This window comes from Prunus persica, chromosome G4, assembly GCF_000346465.2.
Source record: "Prunus persica cultivar Lovell chromosome G4, Prunus_persica_NCBIv2, whole genome shotgun sequence".
Lineage (NCBI taxonomy): Eukaryota > Viridiplantae > Streptophyta > Magnoliopsida > Rosales > Rosaceae > Prunus > Prunus persica.
Window position 1 is genome coordinate 22,231,040 of NC_034012.1, and position 21,199 is coordinate 22,252,238.

The 21,199-nt window shown below is 36.8% G+C and overlaps 1 protein-coding gene across 1 annotated transcript; it reads left to right on the forward strand.

Moving 5' to 3' along the window:
* Positions 1,542 to 7,130, forward strand: LOC18780853 (ras-related protein RABC1). The gene is made up of 6 exons (XM_007211990.2): positions 1,542 to 1,845; positions 1,998 to 2,066; positions 2,880 to 2,945; positions 5,719 to 5,840; positions 6,373 to 6,501; positions 6,762 to 7,130. Exons 1-6 carry the CDS (start codon positions 1,710 to 1,712, stop codon positions 6,870 to 6,872), a joined length of 633 nt encoding a protein of 210 aa, XP_007212052.1. The 5' UTR covers positions 1,542 to 1,709; the 3' UTR covers positions 6,873 to 7,130.

Below are 21,199 nucleotides of genomic sequence, written 5' to 3' on the forward strand. Positions count from 1 at the left end.
CTTTACTACTGTATTCTTATTATTAGTATGCCAAACTTGGCCCTATTAAATAGTCGGATGACCATTATAACAGCTAGATGTCAAGCCTTGAACCTGGAACTGGAATAACGACCAACCAACCTTTGGTCAAAAGAGCAGAACTAAAAGGTTCCCTGAACTTAGAGGTCCTCTGATTGACTCCTAGCAATTACTATGGCATGCACCAAACTATAACAGAGCGGTCAAACAAAGTATGATCGTCAGTTTAACATAATAATAATACAATTATAATAGTGTTTCTCTGTTTTGGACTAGAAGTCTGTGTGTGAAAACCGAAAAGGAAAAAAAAAATAGATGAAGGAAGCTTACTTATTATCTGGGTTCTTACTTGAGGCTTGGAGACTTTGGAACTAATAGGGAACTCAAGAGAGAGAGACATGTTTCAAAGAAAGTTTATTATCTGGTGGAAGAGAGCACTGAAGTGTGTATGCTTCAACTGTGCCTCTGGATGAAAACATGAATGGTTTTCATACTCACTTTTTATAATTGAAAGAATAATAATGTTTATACAAGTTGAATAAAAAGCAAATATGTACAAATTGACAAATGAAAAGCAAGCCTAAAAGCCTACTAAAGAAAGCCTATTAAAAGTAAACGAAGTTAGTCTCTCCAATATGGGAAAATTCATGCCGGTTGTTTTTGTTGTTTTCTTTTCCTATTTAGCCCCTTTACCCATCACCATCAAATACTCCTTGTTAGAGATGTGTGGTTGTGATGTTGGTTCGCTTCTAAGGTTCATATATGATAGCCTCATTATATTTCTTTAAGAGACACATGCATCAGGAGAACTAGCCCTAATTAATTTAGATTTAGGCAATTTCATTTTTCATATGGTAACAAAATTTGGGGATTAGGGTTCAGGGATAGCCCCCCGACACTGACAGGGACAGGAAAGGGGACGAAGATTCCTCGAAAATTCTTATTGAGTATGGGGTGGAGGCGAGGACAGGGATGCTAGCCTATTGCCATATTCAGCCTCCGAACCTGCTTGTTGTCATCCCTATTGTAAGGTGAGTATTTTTTCAACTAAGGTTTTTGTTTAATGAGCATGTAAGTTAATTTCTCATAGAAAAATTGGTATTCCTAATGGTAGAACCACAATCTTGAAGAATTCGATTATTTATATGTTAAAATAAAGAGTAATGCTACTCTTACTACATTTGTACACCACATTCTTTGATTAAAAAAACAAAAAGTATACCACATTCTCATATCACCTTATGTGGCAGATGAGGTGGACAACCACATCAATTAAAATTAATTTAATATTTTCTTTTCTTTTATGATTTATTGACACTTTTTAATTGATGTGGCTATACACCTCATCTGCCACATAAAGTGGTATGAAAATATGATATATAAATGTGCTAAGAGTAGCATTATTATAGAATAAAAGCCTAAAATATAATATATAAAAACTAACACGTCGTATGGATGAAACACGGAGGAAACTGAGGGCAGTAAAATGAAATTTATTAAATAAAAAAAAGTGGCATTTGTTAGTATCGAGTATTGAGAGAGGGAAGGAAAAGTTCCGAGTTATGAGCAAACTCGGTGGGAGTGTTGGAATTACGGTTGTGTCCTTGGTTGCGTTGCAAGAGTTTGTTGTTGGATAGATCTTGGCGTTGCGTTGAAATTTGAAATCTTGGATGTGAAATTGATTTTGAGAAATGGAATGGGGTTCGAATCAAGCGGAGTTCGATTACTTGTTCAAGCTGTTGATGATTGGGGACTCTGGGGTTGGTAAGAGCAGTCTCCTCCTCAGTTTCACATCCGATTCCTTCGAAGACCTTTCTCCTACCATCGGTTTGCATCTCCTTTCTCTCTCTCTCTCTCTCTCTCTCTCTCTCTCTCTCTCTCTCATTTTCCTTTCAATTTCATCATATTCTCTTTCACATTCTTGAAATTGAAATGGTGTGTTTTCCCAATTTTTTCTTTTCATTTTTTGGTGGGTGTAGGTGTTGATTTTAAGGTGAAATATGTTACTCTTGGAGGCAAAAAGCTCAAGCTTGCAATTTGGGATACGGGTAATCCCAAATCACCGCTCATCTTCAAATTTCTGACATTTTTTAGATTTTACAGTTTTTGGTGCTTGCTCATATGTGATTAGGTCATTTTGGAAGTTTTGATTACCCAAAATTGTATGATAAATTCCGGAAATGTGGGATCGTTAACGAAAACAAAAAGGATTGAATTAAATACAAAATATAGTTTCTGAAGGATTTTTGTTATTGTTTGTGATTGCCTGTTAATCATTTCCTCTTGTTGCTTGGAGTGTTTTAACCAAACGAAACTAGTTTTCTTATGTGCATTCAAGTTTCTGTTTTTTCCCCCGGCTTTTAATTTTTGTTATGTTTTTTGTTTATAGTGGTTTTCCTCTGAACTCAAATTGTTTAAGTGCTCATGTGCAACTACATGTGTTTCCAATTATTTCCAGTTGGGAATGAATCAGAAGACTTCTTCTGCGTTAACATTTAATATGAATGGTAGGATTCCGATTCAGCTCTGCTGAATTGAAGTTTGAGAAATTTCTGCAGTCATGCCAATGCTATGATTTGCCTTTAAACATTCTTTTACAAATCTATGTTTGGCTTTTGGCTTGTATGCTTCTTGACATTGAGTCTTATTCCATGAGATCATCTTGTCATCATTGTATGGATAAGCTATTCATGACCTTGGATATTGTTCACTGCTTCTTTTGCTAGGAATTCATTTTTCTTGTAAATTGTTTTATTTTTTATTTTTTTATAGGTAAGCTATCCTTCACCAATTTTCTCTTTTTGTAAAGAGGAGGGCTTGGACTGCCATTTCTAACAGGTTCTAAATGTTTATAAACTCAGCTGGTCAAGAGAGATTTCGAACGTTGACAAGTTCATATTACAGAGGTGCACAAGGAATCATTATGGGTAAGCGTTACATACATCTGTTTTATATTATTCTTACAAGTGAAATTGCAGGTAATGACTTATTGCAAAGTTGTGATAGGATGCTGCCTTTTCTCTTTAGTTTTGCTCTTTAGTTTTGCTCTTTATTTATATTTTTAGAGGATAGATCCTTTGAAATATTGAATTATAAAAAAACTTTTGGAAGAGGAATTGTAGTAGCTACCCCGTGATGAATTTGATAGCATGTTAAAAAACAAAGGGCATTCACTTATTTGGGATTTATGATTAAATCAATGTGTTTTGGTTCTATAGACGTGGGAGAAGCCTGACATGTAGCATATTTTTTGGCTTAAGAATCACATTTTAAATGTTAAAGTGTTATTCTTCTTGTTGTGTTGTATACAATTATGAACTTCTATGGGTATTTATGTGTGCTCAAGAGTAAGTCGGAATTGTTTGAGGTGTATGGGATTTACAAATAATGTGCTTGTATACTACAGAACAAAAGCACAAACTTGATTATAATATGGCTTAATTATGTTCATGCCCCCCCAAATCTTTGAACTTACTTTACCTCCCTAAAATTCATCTTTGTGTCTATCTTTTCCCAGTTTTTTCAACTCTCTATCAAAAGAATCCGTTAGGCCTCTTGATGTGGCAGGAGTGGGCCCATTTTTAGTTCATGTGAAACCAAGTTGGCGCCATGCAGACCAAAAAATAATAAAAATATTGGCACCACAGTTTTTTATTTTTTTAACTTCTTTTTAAGTCCAACTGAATTTTTCGTTCTTTAATATTGTTAAAAGATGAGAAAGTTTAAAAGAAAATTTTATTATTCTTTGGTCCACGTGATGAAAACTTCACTTTCGTGCGAGGAAAAAAAGGGTCCACTCATGCCACGTCAACAAGGCTTAATGGGGTTTTTTTGAAAAAGTTGACAAAATGTGGCAAAGTGTTTTTTTTTGTTTTTTTTGTTTTTTTTTTTTTGAGTGATGCTAACTGAGGCAAAGTGAACTTCAGGGTGTGAAGTGAGAATCAGGTGATAGTTTTTGCGAGAAAAGATTTGGGGAAAAAGAAAGTTTCAGAGTTGCTTAATTTTCAAGAAATTAGAGAAAAAAAAAAAAAACTTAAAGACATTTAGTGTTTCTAAGATGCATAAATTGATTCTATATAATATTTGACATTAACTCTTAGGTTGACCCTTTGACTGGTTGGTTTTGTTATTTATTTTTATTTACTGACACTTCCATGGACTTGTCATTACATTACCATGGATTATTCTTGCACTTCAAAAGAGGATATAACTTTTTCACCAAGCAATAGTAGCTATTGTGTAATTTCGCCTCTCTGAAAGGAACTTGACCTTCTCCAGTTTGTTAGTGGACGAGAATAGAATCATCTTCTTCAATGTGTTTAAGGACATTACCAGTTGTCCTCGAGTTTCATGAGAGACTGTAGGCCCTAGCTTAAACTCATAGTTCCCATATATAATGAAATATAACATAATAGTGCACCTTCTAATGACGTAACCATGGTTGGCCCATTAGACTTTGACACACGTTTACCTTGTACATTATCAACTAATCCTCCAATAGAATAGGTTACCTGATTGATGTAAGTCGACATTTGTATCACTTACCAATACTACTTTGTACATATTTGGATGAGGCTCAGTAGGCGAAGAGTACTGTTGTTGTCTGTATGGACTAGAGTGTTTGATTAATATTGCTCTATCACCAATCTTCCTCTTTGCATTCCTTTTGCTTAGTCAGAAGAGCATTAAATAAGGTTGCCCTTCATAACCACAATGAGAATTCCTGTTATCATCACCTTCTTGTGTCAATCCCAGCAATGTCTCTTGCTACTCAGGGTTTACGAAGATAATGTGAGCTTACTTATCCGCAAAAGCCACCTATCAATTTGGAGATTGTGCTGAAAAATGTCCGGAGCTTGTTTTATCCAACATTGTCCGTTTAGTTTTAGTTTTAGTTTAGAAATAAAGCTGAAATTACTATGTGCACTCCTATCACCAAATGGTTGGTAGAATAAGTGAAACCACCATATGATTTGTCAATTAGTTTTCCTTTGCTTGCATTTGTAATGGACTTCTCATTTCTGACATTATTTCGAATGGACTCTCATGGAAGCTCTCTTTTTATAGTCTTCTTCTGTTGGATAATCAATCTGAACAACATCAGTCATAGTGTAAATACAACTAGCTGCTAAACCTGAAGAATATGAGAAATTAATATTTTATGATACAAACAAATCCAGGCCCCTTCAATAATCTGAATTGTCTACTTTTGAAGTCTCCATTCATAGATCATTGTTCTAAAAATTAGCCAAAAATCATCAGTTCATCTAACGATGATCAAATAAGTAGACGAACATAATTCAAATGGTCAACTGTTTTCCATTTTGGATAAATTTTTGCAAGGATGATCTTTGTTTGTAGACATAGAAAATAGACGGTTCACATTCTTGAATTACAGTGCAGAACGAGGGATCCCCATTTTTTCATTTTCGAATTGCCTTAACTTATTTAGGAAGTGACAGGCTTTTCGTTTCCTTGCGACTTGTCTTAAAATCTAAGATTGGACTCTTGAATAGAAACACCTGTTGTCCTGTGAGTTGAAATAGGACAGGCAGATGACTTCCCATGAGTAGTTGAAATACTTATGAGAAAATAATTATGTGTCAGCAGATAAAGTATAAAGTTATTTGTTACTTGCTAGGCCTCTGATTCAGGAATTCTTTATGTTAAGTACTCATTTGGTTTTGAAACTCTTAACAGTTTATGACGTAACAAGGCGAGAAACATTTACAAACCTTTGTGATGTATGGGCCAAGGAAATAGAACTCTATTCAACAAATCAGGACTGCATCAAGATGCTTGTTGGGAACAAAGTTGATAAGGTATTTAACTATTCCAATTTAAATTTCTCGGGAGATGTTTATTGTTTTTAATCATTTTTGGAGGAATTACACTACAAGCATTCATATGTGCTCTGTCTGTATGTATTTACATATTCAAGAGCTGAGATGTGAAGGGTTTGGAGTCATTTCTTATATCGCTTCTGTATGCTCGTATTAAAATATTAATTTTTAGAAGCCCCTTGCAGAACGTGCAAATTTCAAGACATGATTCTGTACTGCAAGAATTTAAATAAGATTTTCAGGATACCTCTAATTATGATTTTAAATTCAGTGGATTTTTTTCCTTCAATTTTTGAGATTCTGTCTCGTGCTGCTGCTAAGGATGCCCTATTTTGTACTTTCGAGCTCCGTCCACTTGTTAGACAGACACTTGGCATTTAACTGAATGAACACAAGAAACATTACTGGTCAAGTTAATCACCAAATTCTAGATGGCCTTGAATCAGTATACTATTTTTGTTAGGTACCTTTTGAGATTTTGATATTGACTCAGATCATCCTTATTTTTCAGGAAAGTGACAGGGTTGTGACAAAGAAAGAGGGAATAAATTTCGCCAGGGAATCTGGATGTCTCTTTATTGAATGTAGTGCTAAAACTCGAGTTAATGTGCAGCAGTGCTTTGAAGAGCTTGTTTTAAAGGTTTGGAAACCTTTTAACTGTTCTTATCTCATTTATTGTGTCTGCACCAATCTATGGAACTTGTGTATTGAGAAAGTTTGTGGAATAAAAGAAAACATCACTGTTTGCATAGCGACATATAATAATGTCAAGACAACATTAATAAAACTTGGTCAAAGAATTGCATTAGACTAATTTAGACATAGGTTGAATACTTACTAACAAAACAAAATTAGAGCACCAAATGACGGCACGATAACTGCAATCATATATATATGCAGATTCTGGATACTCCCAGTCTCTTAGCTGAGGGTTCTAAAGGGGTGAAGAAGAACAACATCTTTAAGGAGAAACCGCCACAGTCAGATGCATCCACAAGCAGCTGTTGCTGAAGTTGATACCTCTTGTATCAAACTTCTGGCATTTCAGATATTTAACTACCAGAAAATTGGTTCCTTTTTTATTCCTAAAAGGAATTATTCTCATTGTATTCATGTTTTATATGAACTGCAAATTACTTGTAAAATATAAATTATGCGATTTCTGCCCTTTCCTTTTGCTTTCTGTGGGACTAATCTGTTGTGTACAAACACAATTACAATTAATATAGTGGTGGAGGCCTGGAAGAATTACTGATATAACACAATTCATTTCAGCTGATTTATCATGTGCTTTGCACAGAAAGGGGGTTGTGACATCAACACTTGATAAGCTTAAACATGTAGTTATTTATATATTTTTGGTCACTGGGGTTTAGCTCAAAATCAAATTTGGTCACTTAACAAATCAAGTCCAATGTCAAACTCCGTCAGTTTCATTAATTAAAAAAATATTTAATATTAATTAGGAACAATTAACTTAATATTTCTGAAAAAAAAAAAAATATATATATATATATATATTTAAAAAGAAAATTAATAAGATTAAAATTTAAATTTAAAAAAAAAGGTTAAATAACCAGCCGTTCCTCCGCCTTCGTCTCCCCGTCATCTCTCCCTCTGTTATCTCTCACACCAGAGGAGGAGAACGAAGAAGGTTGTTAATTGTTGCTTAATCGTGGAATAAGAGGATGGAAATTGGTGGGTATGAAATCGGATTAGGAGGATAGAGAGATGAAGAATGAGATTTACACTCAGCCCCTCAAATCTCAAAATCCCACAAACTATCAAAACCAAAAAGTCCAGAGATAAAAAACACAAACCAGAAAGAAAGCACCAGAATAGCCATGGCCAACACGATCATGGCCTCCTCCAAAGTACCCATCTCTTCCCCTTCCTCATCTCCCATTTCAAAGCCCAGAATCCCAATCCAAATCTCCATCCCCAAAATCCCAACCCCCCCAAAACTCACCAAGTCCCAAATTCTCTCCCTTTGAGCGTCCCTCTCCGCCATCGCAGCAACCTCACTCTCCTGGGCCCCCCTCATTCGCAGAGGGGATAGAGAAAGAAGCCCTCCTTCGCAGTGGTTGGTTGGGTGGCTCAGTAATTTTGCGGGGTAGGGTGAGTTGGGTTCTGTTTGTGCAGCGACGAAGAGAGAGGAAGAGACGGGGAGAGAGAAAGAGAGAGGGAGAGAAAAAAAAAGGGAAATAGTGATTAATGCCACCATTTTTTTAATTTTAACTGGAAATACCACTGTTGAAGGAAAAGTGTGATGCACCTCCTCAACATAATTTCACCACCACTAATTAAATAATGGGGTTTTACTATTTTAGGTTTGACCCATTTGAGACGCAAGTCTCTTAATTACAATCCCTTACTTCAAGGGAACACCCTTTGATTCTATCATAAAGAAACAAAACGTGTGTGTTTGATTTTGCGGCTGCTCTCAAGTCCAATTTCAGGATGCCTACGTATCTCTCATGGGAATCAAGCCACTCGTAGTTTAAAGATTCGCAATGAATAAATAACTCATTGCAAAAGGCGGAATTTGATTTGAATTGTGTTGAGGAGTATTTGAGTGAATTTAGCTGAATAAACCAAGGATTCAATATGGAATTATGTTTAGGACGGTTGCATCTAGATTGAATATCTAGATTGCCTACGCATCCTTTTAAAGGGATCAAGCCAACGTAGTTCGGAATTGATTTGTGTGGAGATAGATATTTGATTTGCGGAAAATTGGTTGTGGTTGCGTCTATTGGGATGCTAGACTGCCTACGTACCCTTGATGGGATCAAACCGGCGTAGTTCTAAATTTTGAAAATTAATGGGTAAGTGTGGCCCACTAATTGAGAATTTGTGTCTTTGGGACAATTTGGAGATTTCCATAGATAGATGACTTATGGGAGAGATTGGAAATTAATGGGTAAATGTGGCCCATTAATTGAGAATTTTTGTTTGAGAGATTTGAATTTAATCTCAATGAAATTTGCATGGGTAGATGACCCGTGAAAAATTGGATGGTTTTGTACCACTTTTCTTGTTGTCAATGTCCAAGAAAAATAATGAGTAATTTTAATTATCCCATTAATTTTTTCTAAAAATTGACAATTGCACTTGGGAAAGTGTTTTGGCAAAATTTGGTTAAGATAAACCAGGGATTTAAATTTGGTTGCGGTTGCGTCTATTGGGATGTTAGACTGCCTACGTACCCTTGACGGGATCAAACCGACATAGTTCCAGAGTTTGAAAATTAATGGATAAGTATGGCCCACTAATTGAGAATTTGTGTCTTTGGGACAATTTGGAGATTTTCATAGGTAGATGACCTATGGAAAAATTGAAAATTAATGGGTAAGTGTGGCCCACTAATTGGGAATTTGTGTTTGAGAGATTTGAATTTAATCTCATTGGAATTTTCATGGGTAGATGACCCATGGGAAAAATTGGATGGTTTTGTACCATTTTCCTTTTTGTCAATGTCCAAGAAAATTAATGAGATAAATAATGAGCAATTTTGATTATCTCATTAATTTTCTACAATTGACATTTCATTTGGGATTTGGTGTGGTTTTGTACCACTTGGGTCTTCACTTGGCGATTTGGGAATTAATGGGGCTTTTTTTATTTGAGCCATTTAATCCATAATTTGTGAATTTGAGACTTTGTACCAATTATTCACCCATTGGAATTTTTTAATGACCAAGCCCGTTGTATTTGAGACCGCTGAGTCTTGGAGTGTCGGCTTGAGACTGACTGATCTTGAGATGTGAGACGAGTCCCGTGGGTACGAGACCATTATGCCTTGGGCCATCAAATCTTGTAATTTCGTATTGGGCCTATTGCTGTCAACGATTTGGTAATGAGCAAAACCTTCACGAGTCTTTAGCTTTCTTGATCAGGGCGGTTATCTAGTGAGAACGCTTATGTGCGAACGTTATATGAGAACCCAATCCAGCCATCCAAATTATCTGAACGGCTAAAGAGAAAAAGCAAGCTTACGGTAAAAACGGGTAGGCTGCAGTTCTCCTTAGCCCAAGTGTCAAGTCACGCCTGTTTCGAAAGAACACGCCTTTCTTCTTCCTGACAGTCGCCAGTCGCACCTTTCTTGTCAATAAATTGATGAATTGATGAATTTATGAATCAACCCTAAACACCCAAAATACCTACCAGACATAAATTTGTGTATTTCTCTTGTCGCAAAAGCTCCCTAGTGTACTCTGTCTCTTTCACTTCCTCCCTCATCTAATATTTCTCATTTGAACGTCTGAAAAGGTACGTTTCTCTTGAATTCCCTCTCTTTCATTCATATTAAAGTTTGCATGTTATATTGCATTCAGTTAATGTTTAAATCACATAATGTTTAAATAATGTTTAGGATTTTAGGGCATTGATTTTCTGGGTAAGAGTAGTCTGTCTCTGGTGTAGGATTTTAGGCTTTGATTTTCTGGGAATTGGCTTCAGTTGTTTTTTTTTGCGTCTTTTTCTAGTTTCTAGTAATTTGTTGAAGCATAGTAACTAATTTTTAAAGTATTTCTGTGGTTTAAATATTATTTACTTTTTCCAAAAGTTGGGTTGTCTTTTTATCGCAATTTATTGTGGTAATTTGTTGAAGTGTAGATTCACAGCTGTTGGTTGTTCCTATTTTTTTTTGCATTGTGCTTGCTTGTTGTCTTTTCTTAAAATTCCAGGAACCTTCATGTGTTGGTCATTGTAATCCTGCTTTGCCCATCTAGTGGTGTGAGTGTATGGCATCATTTTAGGGATTTAATGGGGTTTGGAAAACAAAGAATAAGTACCATTAGAAGTAGAATGCAGAAGAGAAAATTGAATCTTACTGTGAATATGAGATGATTTGGTATGCAGAAGGATCAATGCATCTTGTAGTAGGTATCAATTCTGTATGTTAATGTGTTGAAAATAGTGTTAGTAGGTATCAGTTCTGTGTGTGAATGTGTTGAAAATAGTGTTTGTAGGTGAAAATTATGCATCTTAATGAGTTGAAAATAGGGTATCAGTTTTGTATCTTAATATGTTAAGAATAGTGTTAGTAGGTATCCATTATGTATTTGAATGTTTGAAAATAGTGTTTGTAGGTACTAATTATATATGTTAATGAGTTGAAAATAATGTATCAGTTTGCATCTTAATATGTTGAAAATAGTGTTAGTAGGTATCCATTATGTATGTGAATGTGTTGAAAATAGTGTTTGTAGGTATTCATTATGTATCTTAATGTGATGAAGATGTGTAGATAATATTGTGAGTAGGTATCACTTTTGTACGTTAATGTGTTCATAATTTTGTGAGCAGGTATCACTTCTGTTTCTTAAGCAAAAGGTGTTTGTTGCAGTTATAAAATGGAATGTGGGTTTGAACTTTGTTTGCCGGAGTCAGAGGTCTATGCTGCGCGGGTGAATAATTTGTGTGCGGCGAATTCAGTCCTGTGTAATTTTGGGGCGCATTTCAGTGAGTCGCTTATGAAAAGATTTAGAGAGAGCTGTTTTGGGCACCCGTTGGGCCTCCATAAAATTGCATTTAGTGGTCAAATTGTGCATGCTCTGGCACTCCGGCGAGTTGGAGGACTTGGTGTTAAGAACATGCTGGGCCTTAGTTATGCAATAGGGTCCAATGTTGCTCAATTCAGTGTAAAGGATTTTTGTTTGATAAGTGGTCTGAAATGTGGAACAGAGCCTGACATAAAATCCTGGGGGGGATGCTCATAATCGATTTATGAAAGCACATTTTAGCAACAGGGGTCACATTACTTGCACTGACTTAGAAAATGCATTGCTAAAGTCCGAAAGAGGAAGCGAGGACTCGTTCAAATTGGGACTGCTGTATTTTGTGGAGTTTGTGATAATGGGTAAACCCCAAAATGTGAAGATAAACGAGGAGTACTTACATTTGGTTCATAAAATGGACGAATTCAACAATTATCCGTGGGGATCTATATCTTTTGAGTTTTTGCAAGATTCTCTGTTGTTTGCTCCTGAGAAGAAAGAGAGTGATGAAGAGAATGATGGGAAGGGAAAAGGACAGAAAAAGGGAAAAAAGGCGGTGCGGAGTTTAGTGAGAAAAGGGAAGAAAAACGTGGAAGATGAGAAGCCTAAAAGAATTAACAGACCTGGATGGAGTATAAAGGGATTGAGCTATGCTCTCCAGGTATGATGTAGTTCAAAATTAGTGTTTGTAAAATTTTAGTTCGTAATTAAGTACTGACTTTGATAATCTATTTGTTGTAGATTTGGGTGTATGAATTAATTGCTGAATTGGGAATTCCCCCCCTTAGATATTGTAAGCGGATCGAGGAACCTACATTAGTCCCTCGAATTTTCCGGTGGGAATCCACGGATAAAGTGCCTGAGTTTAGAAAGCTGAACGCTTATATATTTCAAAGCAAACAGGTGTGTAGTTAATAATTATTTCGTACTAAGTTCGTTTCATGAAGAAAGCTGTTTAGTATTGCGTATGACCTGTTAACTCTATGTGTTTGATAGCCTGTTATACTGCGCCTCTTACGATCAAGTCAATTGGAGATGAGCCAACCGTATTGGAGTTAGGGATCAGATGTTCCTGAATGTGATGCACCCAGTGTAGGTCCGCGGGTATGTAAGGACCTTGATGAGTTAAACTCTGTTGTGCAGCAGTTGAGGAATGAGGTTGCAGTATTGCACCGTGAGAAGGGTCAGCTAGAGGAGAGAGTTTTATGCTTGGAAAAGTGTACCAGTCATGCAGACGCGAGGAGACTGGGGTTGCGCGGAGAGGAATAAGACTAAGGATGCTGGAGAGGAGAGGAATAAGACTGAGGATGCTGGAGAGGAGAGTCAGAAGACTGAGGATGAAGATGCTAGAGAGGAGAGTTAGAAGACTAAGGATGTTGGAGAGGAGAGTGATAAAACTGAGGATGGTGGAGTAGCCGAATTGAGAGAGCAGTGTGTACAAAATGCTAAAAAAGAGGTGCAATATACACCCTCGGATATAATTGGGATGATCCGGGTGTGGTGTGTGTCACCCTTGTTAAATTTCTTACGAATCCTCCTCGAAAGATTGACATGTCCACTGCTGAGGGTGAATGTGGCGAAGATGTTATAGTTGGGGTCCGGCAAAAGAGGGGTCGGGGAAAGAGTGAGATTCTTGGCCCTGCGATGAAGAGGCGAAGGGCAGTGGTGAGGGAAACTCCATGGACAGGTCGGGAGATTCCCAATATTTCGGAGGACACAATTGCTGACCCCCTCAGGCCTGTTCCTCGTGATTCCCTTTTAGAGGTTGCGAAATTCTGCTGGGAATAGGGACAAGAAGAAAAGTAAGTTCCCACTGCCCATCCTTAGTGAAATGTAAATGGTTTATTATGATTTGTTATTGAGTGAATGGTGAAACGGAATTGATAATAATAATGATTCACAAATATAGTTCACATGTGCGGTTATGTGGAGAAGACGGTATGGAAGGTTCACATAAATTCTTTGTTCGATTGCTGACCAAGGATGGTTGGTTGGATGACTCGGTAAGCATTGATTGATTTGGGATTTTGTCGAACTGCCCATGCTATGTAGTGATTTATTGATTTAATAATGGAAACAACCTTTTTATGTAGAACATAGACATGACCTTGCTTTTGCTATGGGAGCGCCACGAGAGCTCTGGCAACTGGGTAGGTTCTGACTGGACGATACTGGACACCACTTTTCAGGTCTGTATTATTTCTTAAGCATTGTTTATTTTCAAATTTGGTATCGGTTATGATGCATAACTCGTGTGCCACTATGCAGAAATGTGCTGCCTTGGATTACAAGCAAATGAAGGCGTATGTGGGAAAGGAGGACAGGCAGCATAGCAAGGGTCTACTGGGAATGGTCAAGGGCGAAGAGCCTAAGTTGGCTAAATCATGGTCGTCTGTGAATTGCGTTTGTTTGCCCTTCAACCTACAAAGGTAGAAGCGCTGGATCTTACTTGTTGTCGATTTAAAAGAGTGTGAGATAAGGGCATATGATTCAAACGTAGATCTGTGCAGAACTCAAGCCATCGAACGGGCCGTGCAGCCGGTGGCGAAAATGCTGCCCCAGTTGTTAAAGGAATCTGGATATATTGGCGACGGTCTACTTCTGAAAAGTGAGTGGCCAGTTATTCGCGTCATGGATGCACCCCAACAAGTAGGCGGGTGAGTAATATTCCACCTAAAGGATTGTCTTATAAAATGGATTTGTTGTACAATGAATCACAGCTTCTTCGATATGTTTCAGGGGCGACTGTGGGATGTACATCCTCAAATACTGCGAGTTTCTGACCTCGAATGTAGACCTGGCCTAGATTTCCCATGACACCAAGCCCTTCTATCAGTTGAAGCTCGCTGTACAGTTGTTGCAGGGATATTGGTAGCTGTGATTCATTAGGAGATACTATAACTTGCAAAGTTTTTAACTGGGTGGGTGTAGTGTAGTATATGAACTTGCAATGTTAATTTAACCGGGTGGGAAATTTGTTGGTAACAGACCTTATATTCACGAGTTACAAAACAAACCTTTCTATAATAATATAAGGGAAGCTTGAAGAGCTTTCTTCGCATGCTTGAGCGCATCTTTCCCCTTTCTATTTTAGTAAGGTTTTGAAAAGGTAGTTTTCTTGTTTATTAAGGAACAAAGTCTTCTTTATGATCCAACTCCCCCTTTTCACTTAAAATTAAAGAATTAGTTTTTGTATTTTGTTCAAATACAAGCTGTATGAAACCCTCAACACATATTGTTGACAGTAAGCTGAACCCGAACCCTAAATGGTGCATGATTCTTTTCAAATGTCGAATAAATAGTAATGTATCTTGTTTAGGGCAAACATGATTGTGAAGTTAAGATGCAGGCATATGAAATGTTGAAGTTTGTCATTGACTAACTGTGCTTAGGCGTAATTATATTTCTACATTTCCAAACACGTCTTATATGTAGCTGTCCGGATTACAAAATTACAAAACATATACTTAAACGCAAAACATTTCTTATTTTTTCATCAATTTAACAGCCAAATTCAGAAATGATAGAACTAACAGCAGTAGGAGGATTTTATGAATGCCCTTCAGTATACGGATTAGTTCAGTATATGCATTAAGTTCCTTCACATCCACCTGGTTTTGAATGTCAGATTCATTTGGGGTGTTGGCTACTGTCACCCATTCATAGCCACTACACCTTGTAGCTCCCTATAAATAAATAAAAACAAAAAAAAACAAAACTACATTTTTCAGTACGGGATTACAATGTCAGACCATATTCTTTTATCCAGAGCAGTTTTAGTTTGGGATTATTGTTTATTTTATACAGCTTATTCGATTTTACATACGAGGTTTGGGAAGATTATACTTACATATGTTGTGAAGCACTTCCAATACGGTCTGCCCAGATTCCTTTCGGATTTGGAAATTAGCTTCACCATCTCAGCATTGCAGTGCCAACACCTCTTTGCTTCAGTGTTTGATGAAGAAATCGACATTGCTTTGCCTAGAGTTGAAAATGAAGAAAACAGAAGAATTATACCCTTCCAAATATTTGGTCAAAACCCCCAAATTATTTTCCTCCGATTCTGAAAAGGAATTGGATTTTATTATTTGGTCGAAACATATATGGAGTTTGAAGTTTGAATTCGCCTTTTTTGGTCCCGACAATCCGTGAGCGGGAAATTCCAAAGTTGAATATTTTTATATATTTTTTACCGTAATACATGAGCGGGAAAATAAAAAGCATTGATGTGGGGAATTTTTAATAATTTTTCTACCCTAAACCGTAGCCTTAAAGGCGTTTATCAAATGAAAATATAAGTAAGACAAAAATTTAAAGGAAAAGGGGCGTGTGGGGGCATGGGAATGCGCCGCGTGTCACTGAGGTTTGCAGCTTCCCACTCCAGCTCCGCCACTTGGCATTCCGTGTGTATTTTATTCCTTTTTTTTTCTTCAGAAAATCGTAAAAAATACAGGAAATTCAGAAAAAATGCGGGGAAATTCCTAAGTATGTATCAGGATGAATACTTCGTATTGAAAGTAGAATAACGGATTTTGGTGTGAGGGAAAAATAAAATTAGGGAACAAACCCTAGTGTTGGATGATGCAAATCAAAACACTAGTACACTTTTCAAACCCTAGACTCTTATTTGTTCGATCACATTAATTCCGTATAGATATTTATATGACGCGGCCTTTTCCAGATATTTCATGGAAGGAAATGTCGTCACGAGTCCGGAGGATTTTTTATGGAATTTTTCCCCCTTAAATTCGATTTTTAAAAGAATATTTAATTGGAAATGAATAAAAAATTTGAAAAGGGGCGTGTGGCGGCATGGGAATGCGCCGCGTGTCGCTGAGGTCTGCAGCTTCCCACTCCAGCTCCGCCACTTGGCATTCCATGTGTATTTTATTCCTTTTTTTTTTTCCTTCAGAAAATCATAAAAAATACAGAAAATTCAGAAAAAAATGGGGGGAAATTCCTAAGTATGTATCGGGATGACGCGGCCTTTTTCCGGATATTTTATGGAAGGAAATGTCGTCATGAGTCCGGAGGATTTTTTCTGGAATTTTTCCCCCTTAAATTCGATTTTTAAATGAATATTTAATTGGAAATGAATAAAACATTTGTAAAGGGGCGTGTAGCGGCATGGGAATGCGCCTCGTGTCGCTGAGGTTTGCAGCTCCCCACTCCAGCTCCGCCACTTGGCATTCTGTGTGTATTTTATTTCATTTTTTTTTTTCAGAAAATCTTAAAAAATACAGGAAATTTCAGAAAAAAATGGGGGAAAATTCCTCAGTATGTATCAGGATGAATACTTCGTATTGAAAGTAGAATAATGGATTTTGGTGTGAGGGAAAAAAAAAATTAGGGAACAAACCCTAGTGTTGGATGATGCAAATCAAAACACTAGTACACTTTTCAAACCCTAGACTCTTATTTGTTTGATCACATTAATTCCGTATGGATATTTATATGACGCGGCCTTTTTCCGGATATTTCATGGAAGGAAATGTCGTCACGAGTCCGGAGGTTTTTTTCTGGAATTTTTCCCCCCTTAAATTCGATTTTTAAATGAATATTTAATTGGAAATGAATAAAAATTTTGAAAAGGGGCATGTGGCGGCATGGGAATGTGCTGCCTGTAGCTTAGGTCTGTAGCTCCCCACTCCAGCTCCGCCACTTGGCATTCCGTGTGTATTTTATTCCCTTTTTTTTTTCTTCAGAAAATCTTAAAAAATACAAAAAAATTCAGAAAAAATGGGGGGAAATTCCTAAGTATGTATCGGGATGAATACTCCGTCTATAGTTTTGACTTATACTTCTTAAGGAGTTTTTGGTTAAATATGCTATTTAAATCATTTTGTTAGTCAAAAGGGATTTCCGGATTATTGGATTGAAATTTTGTATTTTTGTTGTTGTTGCAACAATTGTAAACATTGCATGACAAATTCCGAATGTGAAGGGGAAAAACCCAACACTTATTTCCCCCCTTAAATTCGATATTTAAATCATTATGTTAGTGAAAATAGAATTTCGGATTTCTTTTTTAAACTATTTTTTATCTTTCAAATATAGTTTCAAGTGCAGGACAAATCAGGAAATGTGGGGAAATTGAAAACGTAATTAAAGGATCACCAGAGTATCTTAGAAGATCAAGGATGGCTCAGACCTGATCTGACTGAAAGGATAATCCCTCATGCGTTGACAACACGCCACCTCCCTGGCATTTGGGTGTCTGTCATCTTCAACGAATGACTGCTTCGGGAATCGGAACCAGCAATTCCCCGTTTCATAACACATAGTCAAACCATAGGACCTAAAACCATCTAAAACATATGCACGCAAGCTACAAAGGTCTATGGAACACAAATGTCTACAAACCTGTACTTAAATTGGATCTTAAAAGTGCACTGATCACAAAAACAGACCTTCAAACCATAAACATGACTTAAAACCACAAACGTCTACAACATTACCATAAATAGACCTTGAATTAAAAACATTAAATAGAAGGTAAACTTCCCCTGTAAATAAAAACAAACAAAACCCAAAACACACCTTAATACACATATCATACCATGGATATTTAATTGATTAAATCTAACAGGTCTCCCTACGGAGTTTGCGCTGGAAGCAGTACAGCTCCCTCTTCCATTTGCAGGGTTCACAGTAGTTCTAGGCAGCTACCGTGTCAGAGTAGTCGCCCGCCAAGTCCCATGAGAAATACCACTCTCGATTACCCTAACAGTTAATGCAGTTAAGAAAAAAATTTCTGTCAGCAGTAAACTTTGCAAGAGTTGGAGGAGTCACCACGCCCGAAATTGTATACCTCATCAGTTAATTCATAATTGATGCCCTGCATGCTTGCATGTCAATTTTCTTCGTTTTGCTTAGATGGCACAAAAATTCCATCGCATCCTCTTCGCCCTCCGTACGGTTCACCAGCCCTAGCAAGCCAACAATGTAGGCAGATTCCATATGCCCTGCCTTAGCCCCCACCCAGAAGTTGTTGACAGCCTCATCATCTTTGAATATGAAGAATTGAGTTACAGCTTCTCTATAAATGATTTCTAGATTGTTGTGTTCCTTGCACTTGTGCAAGAACTCAACAAGTTTCTCTTGATAAAACTCGTACCATTCAGGATGCCACCGGTACTTCTCTACAGACACGGTTCACCAAACCTGAGGATCATTCAGCATTTCTTCAAATAACTTGCATGTCCCCACCATGCTGTACAGATCTTCAGAGGAGTGCTTTGCAACCAAAAGCAGCACCTTAAACCATGCCAAGTCTGGGATGTCCATTTGGGTTGTTGGAGAAGAGGGAGTGCAAAAGGTATGTGGAGGAATAATGAACGGTGTGTCTGAACAAATCAAGAAGAAAGGTATATATTGGAACGAACCGTCGTCACCTAAACTATTGATGAAGACAACATTGGGTTTAGATCATGTATTATTGGCTTCGTTTCCCAACCAGTGTGACTGATAGGACAATTCACACACCTCGATGATCCAGGTTTTGGCCGCAAAATGGTCTTCTCGCGGCTCCATGCTTAGGTACACCTCGTGGGTGTTCGCATTTATGATACTAATAATCAATGTCAGCAGTCAAAAAATTAAATATACTTTTTATGATAATGATTATGCAAATATCACATCACTACTTATGGAGGTAAAATTCGTTGCATTTTGACATGACCATGTGAATAATTTAACAGCCAAGTATGAAACTAAATATCATATCAACGCACCATTAACAGTACAGAAAATGAAAACAGTGTTTATGACATCACCAGTTATGAAGGTAATATGAATTTAACATGAGCAAGTAAACAATTTCATCTTCTGAAATATGATACTAAATATGAATGCACCATTAACAGTAAAGAAAATGAAAACAATGTTTTATGACATCACCAGTTATGAAGGTAATCTGAATTTAACATAAGCAAGTAAACAATTTCATCTTCTGAAATATGATAAATATGAACTCATATCACCAATAAGGAAACAAAAAAAATGTGCTTGTGGTACTTATAATGCAAATATCACATCACAAGTTGTGAAGGTAACTTACATTTGAACATGACCAAGTCAATAGTTTCATCTTCGCAAATATATGATACTAAATACGAACGGTAAAGAAAATTAAAATATCGTATATGATACAAATAATGCAAATATGACATCACCAGTTCTCAAGGTAACTAAAGTTGCAGCTCCCCACTCGAAGTCAACATTGGCATTTTGGTGGGTAAAATGAAAATGGGGACTGCTCTATAAATACCAATGTAGGAGTATTTTACCTCCCATTGCACCTCTACTTGCTCCAAACAAGCCTAAACTCAGAATGGGTTCCCCTACAAAAATCCCCCACATACTGATAACAACCCCAACAAAAAATGCAGAACCTTTGTCACAGAGGAATAATAAAGCTGAAGATGTTGTTGATGGAGCTGCGAAATCCATAAACTTTTCATCGGAGGACCACGATGATGTAGCTCGGATCGGCAAGATGCGGTATGATGCCTTGATCATGGAAATCAAACGCCTGATGATATGTCTAAGATGGTATGAAGAAACATTGGGGAAGGAGAAAAAGAAAGCGAAATTCCACCTTCGATCAGTCCAAATAATGAAAGTGAGGGTTAGGCTTGCGAAAGGAAAAGGTGTTCGAAGGTTCAGTACTTCGAATGAGTCTGTGCAGATGAGGGAAGCAGAAGCACGCAAAGGGTTTGAGCTGTTCCGCGAGTTTGCAAGATGTGTTGTCCCAAGCTACAACTGGGACGGGATCGTCATGGAGTAAATCGTCGCTGGAGAAAGTTCATTTTGGGGGTTTTCCGTATTTTGCTCGGAATAAATGTGTGGTTCATTTTGAGTACGTTTTTTGGCATTTTGTGTGGGCTCCTGAAGGTGTAAACAATGTGGTTTGAAGTGTTCATATTTCTTAGGTAATGTATAATGTGGTTTGAAGTGTTCATATTTCTTAGGTAATGTATCCAACTGTAAGATGTGAAGGACAACTATAAACAAATGGGAAAACTGTTTTGGGTTTTTTAAGCGTACTTTTGTCTACATAAATTGTTGTGCTTTTATGAAGTTTGTTTATATTATTTTTTGATCACATATTTCTTTGTGTTATTTTATAATGCCTAAAAGGCATGGAATAGAAACAACAGAGGTGGATTTGTTGATAATCCAGGTATTTATGTCGCATAGTAATCAAGTGATGGAGGTTTGGCTTTATCTCTTTTGAGAAGGGATGGCAATGGGTTGAATCTGGGATGGGTATGCCATTTCCATGGCCCGCCCCATTAGGGAATAAAAAACCAATTATATAACTACTATGTTGAAAAGAAAAAAGAGTAGTAAGACAACATAATGAATACATAGAATACATACTTAGAAGACAATATAACAATGTTTATATATATGTTGAAAGTTAACTAAATAAATAAGTACTGTGGCTTAAGATTTGTATACAATATAATCTACTAATATAAAATATAAAACTTAGTCGATACTCTGTATGTTCATAGCATATTTATATATGAGGTAAATGCTCTTGTGTGTTTCCATTTTGGGTCATTTGAATAAAATAATGCAGCTATGCAGAAAAATATATTAGTAAATACAGTGCTGAATAAATTTATTTGGAAGTCTGCTTTTGTTTCCCCCTTTTTTAAGTAACTGGGTGAGTTTTGAGGTTTGAGCATTTATTTGATCACTTATATGGTAGCTAATTATGTTCGTAACTTGGCATTTTAGAGGTTTGCTTATTGGTTTCAAATATATAATTTTAGCAATGAAATAACAAGAACCATATTGTGTCTATCAATTGAAAGGAGAAAA

Bases quoted from the DNA above. Each gene is read 5' to 3' on its own strand.
- LOC18780853 (XM_007211990.2), top strand. From the start codon at position 1,710: ATGGAATGGGGTTCGAATCAAGCGGAGTTCGATTACTTGTTCAAGCTG. The intron at 1,846-1,997 runs GTTTGCATCTCC...TGGTGGGTGTAG, and splicing joins AGACCTTTCTCCTACCATCG to GTGTTGATTTTAAGGTGAAA. The intron at 5,841-6,372 runs GTATTTAACTAT...CTTATTTTTCAG, and splicing joins TTGGGAACAAAGTTGATAAG to GAAAGTGACAGGGTTGTGAC.